We start from the raw sequence: 14,182 nt of genomic DNA, 5'->3' as shown, positions 1-14,182 counted from the left end.
ACAGTTAATCTTACTGGTAGGTTGTTAAGAGATCACAGCATAAATTGTCATATTCTGTTATTGTTTTAAACCTTCTGGAAACTAGTTTCATGTAAACTGTTATGTTGAGAAAATTAAGAAAAAGCCTTTGAACTATCTGTCATTGGGAAGATGGCTCTGAATAATAAACATAGATAAAAGAAAAACTGACAAATTGCCAACTGGGTCCAGATGGCATTCGCCAGAGAGTTCTCAAAGAACTCAAATGTGAAATGGCTGATCTTCCAACAGAAATATGTAACTTGTCACTCAGATTAGCCTTCATACCAGAGGACTGGAAAGCAGCCAATATAACACCAATTTTAAAAAAGGCATCCAGGGAGATCCTGGAAATTACAGGCCAATTTGCTTAACGTCTGGCCTGGGAAAACCAGCAGAAAGTATTTTTAAAGATAAGCTAACCAAGCATATAGAAGAACAAGCCTTGCTGAAGCAGAGCTGGCATGGCTTCTGCAAGGGCAAGACCAGTTTCATGAGCCTATTAGAGTTCTTTGAGATTGTGAACAAGCTCACAGGGGTGATCCAGTTGGCATAGCATACTTGGGCTTTCAAAAAGCTTTCAATTAGGTCCCTCACCAAAGTCTCCCGAGTAAGCTTAGCAGTCATTGACTAAGAGGAGAGGTCCTCTTATGGGTCAGGGATTGGGTAATTAGCAGAAAACAGAGAGTAGGAATAAATGCGCAGTTCTCTGAATGGAGAAAGGGGAGTCCCCCAAGGATTGGTATTGGAACTTGTGCTTTTTAACTTGTTTATAAATGAATTGAAGTTAGGGGTGAGCAGTGAGGTAGCCAAGCATGCTGATGATATTGTTCGGGTTTGTTAAAGCAAAAAAGAGATTGTGAAATGCTCCAACAGAAATGAATGGACAGTAAAACGGCAAATGCAGTTCAGTGCAAACAAGTGTAAAGTGATGCAAAACATTCTAATTTCTCACACACATATATATGCTCATGTAGTCTGAACTTGTAGTGACTGACCATGAATGAGACCTTGGGGTTGTAGTGGACAGCTCAATAAAGATGTAGTTCCAGTGTGTGGCAGCTGTGAAAAAGCATTATGACAATCTCATAATGCTGTTATACAAATCTGTAGTGTGACCACAGTTGAAATACTTTATACAGTTCTGGTCTCTAAACCTCAAGAAGAATATTATAGAGTGGGGAAAGATTCAGAAAAGGGCATCCAAAGTGATTGAAGAGATGGAGCAATTCTCCTGTGAGGAAAGCATTTGGAACTTTTTAGTTTAGAGAAAATGCAAATAGGAGGTGACATGAGAAAAGCTTATCAGATTATGTATAACATGGAGGAAATAGGTAGAGAAAAACGTTTCTGCCTCCTTCTTATTAAACCAGAACTTATGAACATCTAGTGAAGCTGAATATTGGGAGATTCAGGACAGATAAAGGAAAGTGTTTATTCACACAGTGCACATTTAAACTGTGGACCTATGAGCATCAACTTAGATGGCTTTAAAAGAGGATTAGATAAATTCATGGAGGAGAAGGCTATCAGTGGCTATAAGTCGTGATGATTATGCTTTACCTCTTCTGTCAGAGGCAATATGCCTCTGAAAACCAGTTGCTGGCAATTGTAGGTGGGCAGAATGCTGTTGTGCTCAGGTCCTCCTTCTAGGCTACCCACAAGGAGTGGAGGATCTTGGGGTCTCAAATTTCAGCAGGGCCCTGTACAACCCCCAGAACTGCCATTCCCCACCTCTCATATTCCATTCTAAATCATAGTTGTGGCATTCCCAAGGCTCCAGGCCTAGTGTGACCAGACCAGTCACACTCTCCTAAATCTGCCACAGCCTTGTGGTTGGCCACTACATGAACAGGATGCTGGACTATAAGGGCCAGTAACGTGATCCAGCATGACTCTTCTCACACTTCTTAACCAGGCATAGGCAAGCTTGACCCTCCAGATATTTTGGGACTACAATTCCCATCATCCCTGACCACTGGTCCTGTTAGCTAGGGATGGTGGGAATTGTAGTCCCAAAACATCTGGAGGGCTGAGTTTGCCTATGCCTGTTCTTAACTGATCAGTCTGAAGCTGTCAGCACAAATCACTTAACTTAAGGATTGTATGTAAGCATAGGTAAGGTAAAATTAATAGAAAACTCCTTTGCTCATTGCTTTTTCATCCTAGATTTTAAACAAAGATGATAGTATTTCAAAAGAAAATCTATTCATAGTAATATTCAAGCAAGCAACTATTTTGGTCTACAAGATTTATACAGATGTTTGCTTTGTGAATCTGAATAATTGACTGAACACATGCTTGGAGACTGGATAGAAAATTTCAGTAAGGCATTTCTCCAGAAAGGTGAAGTATTGCTGCCTCAGGATTTAGAAGCAGCAGCAACCTGTTAGAAGGAAACTAACTGTTGTTCCCCATCATGTGTTCCTTCTGCAAAGCAAATGTGCCTCTTTACTACACCAAAGTAAATATCCATGTAGGACAGTGTATTAAGTGGAGTGATTCTGGAACATAGGAATATAGAAAGCTTCCTTATACCAAGCCACTCCATCAAGCTCAGTAACGTTGACCCTCACTGACAGCAGCATTCGGAGGTTTCCAGTAGGAGTTATTCCCAGCTCTACATGGGAAACACCAGGGGTTGAACCTGGGACTTTTCATATGCAAAGGATGTGCTCTACCACTGTGCTATAAGCCTTCCTCAAAATTGCTTCTGAAAATTGCTTCTGTAACTTTCCAACGCATCATCTTGATAAGTCACCTTCTGCACCAAATTATCTTTAAAGTTGCATTACAGCACAGCAAATCAAAAAGGATAGCTGTAGTTAATGGATGATCATGTTATACTATTTTCATACATATGCTTAGCAGTTTTGTCTGTTTTAAATCTAAGGGCTGAGAGAATACACAGGAAGGGTCCTTGAAATTGCAAGGCTGTATCTGTACAGATGCATATAAAGTGGTTGCATGATGTTATTGCTTCTATAATCTCTTAAGGTTGCATTTTTATTTTCTGTGTTCAGAAAGTTTAGGAATAAGGAAGTTATTCTGTGTACAATCCATACAAATGTTTAACATGACTTTAGGGTTATGGTAGGAATTTATCTTCCACATGTTTATTGCAGTCATCCTGTTCCTCCCAAGAGAAGTTGCACCAGTTACCATACCAACCAACTCCAGACGAACTACATTTTTTGTCTAAACATTTCTGTGCCACTGAAAGCATTGCCAGTGATAATAGATGTAGGACCACTCAAATGCGGCCGCGATCCAGAAGCCTGAGGTGGGTTGACCTGCCAGGAAATTGAAATGATACCTTCATGTGGAAACTCATGAGAAACTATACTTTTTATGCACGTTACTATAACATTGTTTTATATTTTGTTACCTTGTTTAAAAGCATTTCTAAATCTCTTAATGTAAAACATGAAAAACAGTAAGGCAATACAATAAATACGGAGATTCAAAACATACAACAGGGTCCAAAATTGTATGTCAGGGAAAGTCTGGATAAAACAGTATGGTTTTTTTGTGTGTGCTTGTACTAATGTTTGAATTGTAGTAAAATATAGAGCTAATTGTGTCTTATGCTTTTTTAAAAAATGCACATTAGTTTTCAAATGGTCTTCCACTAGCCTTGCCCTTGGAAATGTGAAATCATGACCTTCACAGTTAAGTTTATAATTTTCATTTCAGTTGCTTCCTAGCTTAATAATCTTCAAAATGTTCTCAGTATATCTATTGAAATGATCGAAAATGTGCTGCGTGGCAACATAAATTATTCAGAATTCCTACCATGACAAAAAAGTATTTAGTTTAAATTTCTTCCTCTCGCAAAGTTCTGAGTACATTATGGTGATTAATAAAAAAGCTACATTCACAATCTGTAGAGAATTAGACTACTTGTTGAGAAACCAAATTATAGGGTGATAGGTTTGCTCTTTTCAAGAGTTTGAAGTTCTCTTGTTCTCAGTAGAGGTGAAGCTTGTCGACAAAGAGAAAGAAATATAGGTGATCTTTTCATTTGTTCAGAACTAAATCAAAATATTTAAGGCATTAGTTTAATATAAAACTAGTGTCTCCAGAAACTACAACTTGCAGAGATTTCCTGCCTTAGCTCCATAGAGTGAAATGTTACATTCTTCTGATTCCCAGTTATCTGAGAAGGATAAATTTTATTCTGAACTGTGTTGCATGTATCCTGGAGGCTGTGGTCACTCTAGATTTAATGAAACAGCAGCTCCATATGAAAAAAACAGTGAGTTGTAGTGTTAGTGTCAGCGTAAACATGTCATTCTAATGTACATATGCGCTTTGCTCCTCTTGTGCCACCCCCACTCCTTAATTTCCCTTAGCCATGTAGAGGCTTGAGAGGGGACAAAATGCAATAAGCAAATAGATTCTGGATGAAGTAGGAGGAGGACAGTAGCTGGTAGAACCTGTCTAGAGTGACATAGCTGGTGTGCAAGAGTCACAACTGGGTCCTGTTATTCAGAGGTCAGTAGGCTCTGTTGCATAAAATGGAATTCTCCAATAGTCAACATGTATACTTATCCTGAAATTCTGTGTCTTTTGCACAGTTCCCCAGCCCCCAATGAAAACGCAGTGCAACTACATTACATTATATTTCATTATATCACATTGCATCTTACAGAATTTGGCCGTAGGCCTAACAAAACAGAGCAGAGATTCTACTTTAAAGATAGTTGATGAGGATTTAGTGATGTGTGTGTACTAGAACCTGTTTTCCCAGGTCATGTAAACCTGCTTTATAAAGTTTCAGAACCCACATAAATTATTTTGATACAAGGCGCATATCAGGTGCCTAGCCTTAGGAAATACATACACGCTCGTTCCCCTTTTCTTATAAAGTAGGAAAGGTGGAAGCAGCCTTTTGCATCTGCAGTATTTAGGAATGAGTTCAGAACAGTGGCATAGCGTGGGTTGTCAGCACCCGGGGCAAGGCAAGTAATTTGCGCCCCCTAACCCGTGGATTTGCGCCCCCTAACCCGTGGATTTGCGCCCCCTAACCTGTGGATTTGCCCTAACCCCAGATGTTGCGCCTGGTGCGGCGGGCCCCCCCTGCACCCCCCACGCTACGCCACTGGTTCGGAAATATTGTGCCCCTCAGACTAGCAAATTAGTCTTAAGTTAGTCTTAAAATGTCACAAGACACTGTTGATTTTGCTGCAGCAAACTAACATGCCTACACCTCTGGAAACTGGGAGTGGACTGACTCCCAGCTCTTGAAAACACTGTTTTTATCAGTTTACAAAAAAGCATGTTCAGAGGTCAAGCTGGCTGACATGGCAAGGTACAGGGGACAGGACAGAAAACCAGGTTGGAGGGTTGACTAGAATGGAGTATTGCAGAGGAAGGCATGGCAGACAGACTGGAACAGTGACTAAGACCTCTTCACTCTGCCACATTTTGTTGCAGCCCCACTTGTCCTGTAGTAATAATAATACTGACTGCCTACAGAAGAGAGTACATAAATTATAGACCTCATTTTCAGTTCATTCAGTACAAGATCCAAGGGATGATTGGCTTTGCTTTACTTGCAGCCCTGGACGTTCTCCTGCCTGCTGTGACCATGAAATCATTATGATGAACCATGTGTACAAAGAAAGATTCCCAAAGGTAAAGATGAATATTCACTGCATTCTAAAGCTGACTTGATAAGAAATCTGTGTTCTAAAAAAAGGTGTTCTGTTATATTTGGTATATCAGATTAATTTAAGCCAAAAATGCTATCATAAAGCAACAATATTCTTTAAAATATTTGTCAGCTGATCTGCAACTGATCTCAGAAACAATCATGCCAAAGTTGCATTATAGTTCTTGTCGCTTTCCAAAAAGCTTTGGTTTTATGGTAACAGTTACACAGGGTACATAACTTTCTAGAAGGTTCTTTGGCAGTGTAAGATGCAATGACAGGACACACAGCCCAGATAGTTCCTTGCAAATACATGGAATCCTGGTGGAAGCAGCATGTATAACTTTGTGGAAGCAACTTTTGCAAGTGTGTGCTTTAAAAATATATGTTTATTTTTAGTGTAGATATCATTAGTATTGAATTATCAGAGTAACAGGGTTTTTTTGATTGCTGTACAATTATGAAATGGAATTCCTCTAGCATTCAGGAAGACCCATGTCTTAAATTTAAAAAGGAGGTTTTAAAAACCTGTCTTTTCTCAAAACATTTGATTTGTGCATTGGTGAGTTAACTGCATTTAACTGGAGTATGGTTGTTACTGCTTTATGCTAGTGGTTTTAATGTTGTTTGTTTCGCTGACTTGACTATGTGCTTTAAAAGGTTTTATAATGCACTACAGTCCATTTTGTGGAGGATTTCCTCTAAAGAGAGTATAAATCTCTTTTAAAAATGCCAGGTCGTTTGAAAGAGGGATAAAATTTTACCTCTTTCTACAGCCCAGTTTGCACACCACATTAAACCATAGTTTAAAAGAAGCTGATTTGATGTGAATGAGCAGTGTGCTGTTGTATGCTGGTCAAAAGTTTGCAGGATACTCTTTCCCCACTCCTTCTGCACTGTAGCTAAAACAAGCTAAAGTGATTACTTCTGGTGGTTTGTTTGGAGGAAACAAACCACAAGCCTCTTCTTTGGACTACATGACAAGTCAGACTCTGGCTGGTTTTGCCCTCTGTGTGGTAGCAGCACAAACAGGAGAGGAGTGCCACGAGAACTTTTGAGTAACGTGCACAAGCACATTGCTTGTTCACATTAAACCATAGTTGGTTTTAAACTATGTTTTCATGTAACATGAAAGCCAGGCTAGTATGTATGGCCTATATGATCACCATCTGTGGCCTTTTTAGAAATGGGCAGGATATATATTTAAATAAATTTATTAAAGATTTCCTTTGGTTACAAAAGTACATGCATTGTCTCTTTTTGATGCATTTCTTTATTCTCCTATGTGGGGGTTGTTGCCTGGTTGGTTGGTTGGTTGTAAGTTGCTTTGAGTTGCCCTGGGCAAGATAAAGCAACTATCCAATCAATCAATCAATCAATCAATCAATCAAGTAAGTTTACAGGTTCAGTAAACTTCTATTTTGTCTTGCAAGGATTTTAATTTAAATCTGAAGTATGTTTAATAGCTTCTTGATTAAACCCATAAAACTTATTTTGATAGGCTACTGCTCAGATGGAAGAGCGACTTCAGGAGATTATCACCAACCACTCTCCTGATAACGTCCTTCCCTTGGCAGATGGAGTTCTCAGTTTCACCCACCACCAGATCATTGAGCTGGCTCGTGATTGCTTGGATAAATCTCATCAGGGCCTCATCACCTCACGATACTTCTTCGAGTTACAGCACAAATTGGATAAGCTCCTACAAGAGGTATGAACCACATAAATATGGTTTAGAAATTGCTGAGATACGTTAGTTGAAGAAAATGCAGCTCTGGAGATAGTTATAGCAACTGACCTATAAAAATAAATACATAAGACACGTACAGTTCTTTAAGTGGGTCTGGTCAGTTCAGTGACCTTCACGGTTGTCTAAGGGACCTTAAAGCATATGACTCTATATAATTGGTATCTGAAGTATCTGAAAGCTAGCTTATTTTATCCTAGAATGTAACTTAGGCAGTCCCTCTGTGCCTCAGATGAAATAGTCTTATACTCTCCTCTGTCGTAGACAAAAGGAATATTATATCCAAGTTTAATTTTGTCCAGTCTAATAATTTTGGCTAATTTTATCCAATCTAGTAATAATTGTGTGGTTAAGGAAAAGCTATACAAAAGAATGTGAATGTGAAATTCATTAGACTTGCAGAAGGCATTGAAAATCTGCATTACATGTACCAAGCCCTTCCACCAGCCAGATTTCCTCTTAGTATTTTTCACTCCTTGGGTAAGAAAGCCTCCTCCATCCACCATGTTGGCAAGGTGGTTCCAAGTGTATAATTGCATCATTCATTTGCCTCCACCCATCAAGATTTTTGCTCATTCAGCAAGAGCAGCAGCTGCTCCAGCAGCATTTTCCTTAAATGTGCTTCTGCAGAAAGTCAATCAGTTGGCTACATGGGTTAGTCCCAGTATCTTTTAAAGCCTTATAAGGTAGATTTTTATGCTTTGGCCAAGGCAGCATTCATGATACATGTCTTATAACAGGGGTCAGCAAAGTTTTTGTGGCTTGGGCTGGCCCACAGTCCCACAGATGCCGCAGTGGGCTGGAGTGTGTGTGCTGCATGCACGCACACACAAACACTATTTCTGGCACTCCTTCTGGTGCGGAGGAGGCGTGCGCAGCTTCCCATTGGCTGCAGGAACTTCCTGCAGCCAATGGGAAGCTGGCTAGTGTCGTGGAAGGCTGTCCCCGCTCTGGTCCGCGCTCGTTTAGCGTGGTGCACGGGAGCCGACTGACCGGGCGGCGGGGGTCCATGGGCTGGTTAAACAACCCCCATGGGCTGCTTGTAGCCCATGGGCCTTAGGTTGCCGACCCCTGTCTTATAGCATGTTCTCCTAGTTCAGAAGGCAGACCTCCATTTTACATGAATCCGCTTAGGTATATCACACCTGATGTCATTTACATGCTTGAGGGAAGAGACCATTGGTCCTCATCTGTGAATTTGTTTACTGTATTAACAAATCTTGAACATTTTGATGAAGTTGAGTACAGGCATAATTATTACATGTAGTTTAAAGGTATCACAGACCTGGGTATGCCTTCTGTCCAAGTACAACATGAAATAATATTTCTGAATTGTCCATGGTCATGTGCTATTAAAATGTTAGCAAAAATAATAAGGTTTTTGAATAATGCTGGAGTTTTTAAGAACATTTTGGGATTTTTAAAAAAGGCTTGGGTTTGCACGATGTTTGGTAACATTAAATTATTGATAAGAAAATTGATTCCAAAGTATACTTTTAAACAGTATCTTTGAGCTCAAACTGAGCTTTTATGGTTTTTATTTAGGTGTCCTTTATTCCCAAGTATGAAAACTCCCATTTTTGCTACCTTTATAGTGTTCATTTCAACATAAATCTTTGCAGGAATGCCTGCTGTTTGCTGGAACTAAATTGTGGGAACACACTTTGGGCTTCTGATGATGCAATTGTTGTCAGTTCCCAGCTGTGACATTCAGTGGATAGCTGTGTCTCCTGCTGCTTGGCACATTGTTATTGCTTTGCATGGCTAAGGGAAGTCACAGGGCATCTGAGCAGCTTGATTTAGCTGACATATTTGTATTAAGGTCAAGGTCAATTTGAGTTTAATGTTTTCTTGGAGCAACCTCCTTTTACTTTCCTGGGATCTTTTTGTTCACAAGCTCACCTAGGATTGCAGGTTTAAGCATCTGATACAAATAGTAATGCATTCAACATACTAATGTTTGCTAGGCTGGAATAGTGAAAATCATTTCTCCCGTTTTGTTTCTTCTTTCAAATTTGCCATACAATAAAATGCAATAATCTATACATACTGCCTTTAAACTACTAGGTGTTTAAAAAACCTATCCTGTACTTAATTTTTCATATTGCTTTAATTAAGAGTTAACATGTATGGGATTTTAACTCATAAGTAAAAAAATATTTTGAAAAGTAAGTCTCTAGTAATGCAATCAACCATCTAACTTGGATTGATTCAGATTCACACTCGTGGCTATCTACCAGTACACTGGAGAATAAGTTGTGAATGTAATTTGAACTTTATCCTGCAGCTTCTATTATTCAGACAAAGAAGTGCCTTTTTTGCGATATGAACAAAGGAGCGTCAATATCCTTCAGACAGGAGAAGCAACATATGGCTTCTTTGCATTCATTAGGTCTCTGAAAGTCTATTCTTTGTTACTAGACAAAAAAAAGTTTGAAAGAAATTTGGAATGCAGTACAAAACCTCTTGCAATTTCTTTCCCAAGCTTTTTCTTTCTTCAAAAAAGTGCTCTTTTTGTTCCCATTCTTTCACGTTATACTTTCAATTTCTTTTCTGTTCATCTACTGAATTTGCCATCCCAGTAATTCTGCTTAGATTACTCACCTGCTATTTTCCCCCATGTACATTTTATTTGCTGCTGCTTCCACAGATAGAGGTAAAATGTTTACTCCTAAGGCAGATGATTGCACAGCTCAGATCTAAGGAAATTTGCTCACATCCAGCAGTGGCAGTCCATGTGCAGAAGCAAGATTCCATCCATAGATTGCTTTGCTAAACATAATCTGTGAGCACATAAACATACAGTGTTGGGGTTTTTTTTTTTAAATAAAAAAAAATCTTTAATCCAGCACCTATGCTATTCCAGCAGTGATTCTTAATGAACTGAGTTCATATTTCTACCACATGTATACAGTTAGACAGATGTTCACCCTGAGATGCACATAGTAAAGGCAAGATTCAAATGTAAGAACTAACTATGTACTGTCAATCCTGACATTACAGTTCATTGTTTTGGGTGGTAGGGTGCCTGCATTAATATGGTTTGGAGTTAGCTGAGCTACCAAACAGTTAGCATTGATTTAGCTATATGACTTACCTATAAATGTTATCCTTGTTTTTTCAGTAAATCCAGATCAACTTATGATAACATTCAAAACAAAATTAAAGAAGAACTCCTCACAAAACCATTTCCTTACAAGCCCTCTTAAAACTAATCTGCCAAATATGTGTACCAACTATGGGTTTCCTTCTACAGCATGACTATTTTACTAAGCTTTCTCTTGCCCTTGCACTAAGATGCTCCCCTTACATAGGAGATGGATGGACACACACACACACACACACAGACACAGGTTGTGCATTTAGCAACAGAGGCATTGGTATTACTTGTGTCAACATGGTGGCTATGTTGAGATGGTAACCCATGTGACTGTAGAAATGATTGTGTTGGAAGAATATACAGTTCATTTCACTGTATTACGTTTGGTTTGTCATATTAATTCTTTCTCTATGTCCGTATATAACATCAAGTCTCTTTTTCTTTATCAGGCCCAAGAACGATCAGAAAGTGGAGAACTGGCATTTATTAAGCAGCTCGTCCGAAAGATTCTTATTGTCATAGCACGTCCTGCTCGCTTACTGGAATGTTTGGTAAGATTATGCTTATTTTAATCAGTTGGGTTGCCATTGAAGGTCAGTAGAAGGGCTGCAATGAATGAGTGCTTTTGATTCAATATTGTTGCTTTTAGTACATTTTTAGTATGCCCCCCCCCCAACAACGAATTGCAGGCTTAGATTGGGATACTGTGTAAGCATTCAATACTGGTAAAATTGTTTTTATTTGCCTTTCTTGATCTCTGGGAGCAAGTGAGTGAAAGCTAGGAAAATAGAATGCAAATGTTTGAACCACGTGGTCTGTGGATTGAATGCATATGTTCTGCTTTATCTACTCTATTGGTTTATTGAAAGATAGTGTTTTGGCTGGTAGGTGTGTAGTGTTTTTACGCCCTTTGTTTATCTTTTGACATTTTCAAAGTTAAGGTTTTATTTCTTCACAAGCATAGGTTTCTGTGTATTATTACCTGTATGCCAGAAGTCCATGCTCTTATATTTTAGATTAATGATTATATACCTGTTTGGGAGACACTCTGCAGGTCTCCGTGAAATCAGTTGCTTACCGTGGAAAAAGATTGCAGCCAGCCTCATATTTTACTAAGCCCCAAGTGGCTTATCACTTCATGTATTTATAGGTGTTTGGGATGAGGGTCATGGTGAGGAAAGCTTATTAGGAGCGATAGGTGAATTCTCTAGTGGTCTGGTTTGGAATGGGTCCATTTAAATCAGATTATTTTAATGGATGCCTGCTAAATTTCCCAAACAAATACTATATAAAATCAGATTTGTCCCAAGTTTATTAGGCACGAATATTTTCCTCACAATGTAATTTAGGGATGAAATGGTGCCTAGAGATTTCCCTGCCACACCCATTTATGGGTGGGGGCAGCAGAAAAAAGGTGTTGCATAACCATTATGGCCTGTAGTAGTAGTAGTAATAGTAGTGGTAGTAGTGGTAGTTGTTATTTTACAATTTTTATCGAAGTAATTCAAACAAAGCAATGCAATAAAAATAATGGAAGTACAAATACAAATAAACAAAACGAAAAAGCAGTTCAGTATAGCTGGAAGAGACTTAAATCGTATGAGGAAAGGTTACAACGTTTTAGAAAAAGGCAAGTAAGTGGGAGCATGATGGGGGTGTATAAGGAGCAAAGAAATTTTGCATCAGCTGTTAGGTGGCTCTTACCCAGTGCACATCAGCCTGGACTGCTGTCACAGATATCCCTTTAAGGAGTCTTGTATGCACTTCCATTTTAGGACTGTCTTCTGTTTTGAAAGAGAGAGGGAGAAGTGGTTTTGATGAAACAGACTGATAAAAATGGAGAACAATAAATCACCTTCAATACATCAGTTCCATCACAAAATGATTAGCTGGGGGTTTGTGGGAGAGAGAGTGTGTGTCTACAGCTAGCTTTGGCACTGAAAGGTTTTTGCCTTCCCCATATCAGTTATCAGTCATAGGTGTTAATAGAACTTTAACTTGTCACCATGTTTGTTTGTGAGCATTGAGGAGAGGCAGGATCAATAGTGCACTGAGGAGGATCACCATAAGAAGTCTTGCGGGAGTCACACTATGGCCCCAGGTTGGAGAGCTGCTTTTGGCCACAACATACCTAGGTTGCTCATAGAAACCTCAGAAGGGACCATAGTAGGCTTAGGAGTCAGAAAACTCCCTGAAGATTTACGCTCAGGATGGTGACGGGGGCAGCAACGTCAGCCAACAAACAGGTTGCTTAGTGTTTGGATCGTTGCAAAATTCTGGCAAGCTGTAATCAATAAAGCTGGCTTCAGTCAGTCTATATTTAGTCATTGCCCCAAACCATAGAACTCGCTGTGCACGATACACAAATATATATGAACGGAAACATTTGAATTGCAAAAGGGAAATAATGTGAAATCTGCTAGAATAAAACTGAAATAAGAGGAATTTGTACACTCTCTAAAGTTTAGATTTTGTTGTTCTTTCCCTTTGACTGCAATGATAAGCCATTCCACAATTGTTGTGGCAGTGGTGGTGTTTGTAGCATGTGGGGATGCTATGCATCAAAATTGTTATCATAAGAAAGGCATCTTAATGACTTGCAACCAAATTAAGTAAACACAGAAGATCTCTGCAGTGATTTTTCTTTTGTTTCTAGGAATTTGATCCTGAGGAATTTTACTATCTTCTTGAAGCTGCTGAAGGACATGCAAAAGAGGGACAGGGCATTAAAACTGACATTCCTAGATATATTATCAGTCAACTGGGATTGAATAAGGATCCTTTGGAAGGTATGAGAATGCCATGGACTAATAATAAACAGCTCTTAAATCAAGTTTATTATGTTAGCTGGTTCTACTTTCTTTATCTAGTTTACTTCAATCTTTATAATGATGTACAAACAGCATGGAATAAAATATATAATATTTTATCTATCAAGTGTTAGAAAATAGCAAGTTGTTAGGAAGAAAAAGGAAGATAAAGGATAAAGCCAGTTCATTTTTCATCTCAGGAGGTGCATTGCTGATAAAGGAAGATACGACTGAGCTTCTCAATGCCATCCCTCATTAAATGTTTTCATGGTGGAAATTTGTGGTGCGACGTTTAGTGGTTTTGAGAAAAGCAGGGACAGCTGCAGGTGAGGTCAAGTCACAGGGCAGGATAAACAAAGGATGATGTGAATATAAGTTATGTTAGAGCATATCAAAACATTCTTGGATAGTCTGGATAATTTTAATATGATTCACTCAGAGAACCAGAAAGAAGTCATTGGTCAAATCTCAATAGTAAAGGGGGTAGCAACATAGATAAAAGTAACGCTTTTGAGATGGGTTTTTGTATGTTAATCTGATTTAAAAGAAAATTTCAGGGCAGTCCAGAGGTATGAAGTAAGTGTGCATAGAATTTCAGCCTTACATTTAAGTAAGTGATCACACTCTCTATCCTTGTATTTATATAGAACGAGCCACACAGAAATCTGTATCTAAGCAGATACAATTCTTCAGAACAAAAGACATATAGACTACATAGCCAAAGCTTTTGGATTGTGGTCCTAGGTTGCTATTGACTACTTAGTTTTATACCAAAATATTAAATATGGCATGCATTCCTCTCTAGGAAATGTATTAACCTCCCATGGGAAACAGTTAGGTTAGTCTTCTTG

The 14,182-nt window shown here is 38.9% G+C and overlaps 1 protein-coding gene across 19 annotated transcripts in view; it reads left to right on the top strand.

The window, feature by feature from the left end:
* MAST4 (microtubule associated serine/threonine kinase family member 4) overlaps positions 1-14,182 on the top strand; it is a 197,412-nt gene that overhangs the window by 142,064 nt on the left and 41,166 nt on the right. For all 19 annotated transcript variants that reach the window (XM_077936321.1, XM_077936320.1, XM_077936318.1 and 16 more), the window contains 5 exons: positions 3,144-3,301; positions 5,583-5,658; positions 7,176-7,385; positions 10,971-11,072; positions 13,178-13,310. In XM_077936321.1, the coding sequence (XP_077792447.1) occupies positions 3,144-3,301; positions 5,583-5,658; positions 7,176-7,385; positions 10,971-11,072; positions 13,178-13,310 (679 nt within the window). The remainder of the gene's footprint in view (positions 1-3,143; positions 3,302-5,582; positions 5,659-7,175; positions 7,386-10,970; positions 11,073-13,177; positions 13,311-14,182) is intronic.

Source organism: Podarcis muralis, chromosome 11 (genome assembly GCF_964188315.1).
Source record: "Podarcis muralis chromosome 11, rPodMur119.hap1.1, whole genome shotgun sequence".
Taxonomy (NCBI): Eukaryota; Metazoa; Chordata; class Lepidosauria; order Squamata; family Lacertidae; genus Podarcis; species Podarcis muralis.
This window is presented reverse-complemented; position numbering and strand designations above follow the sequence as displayed.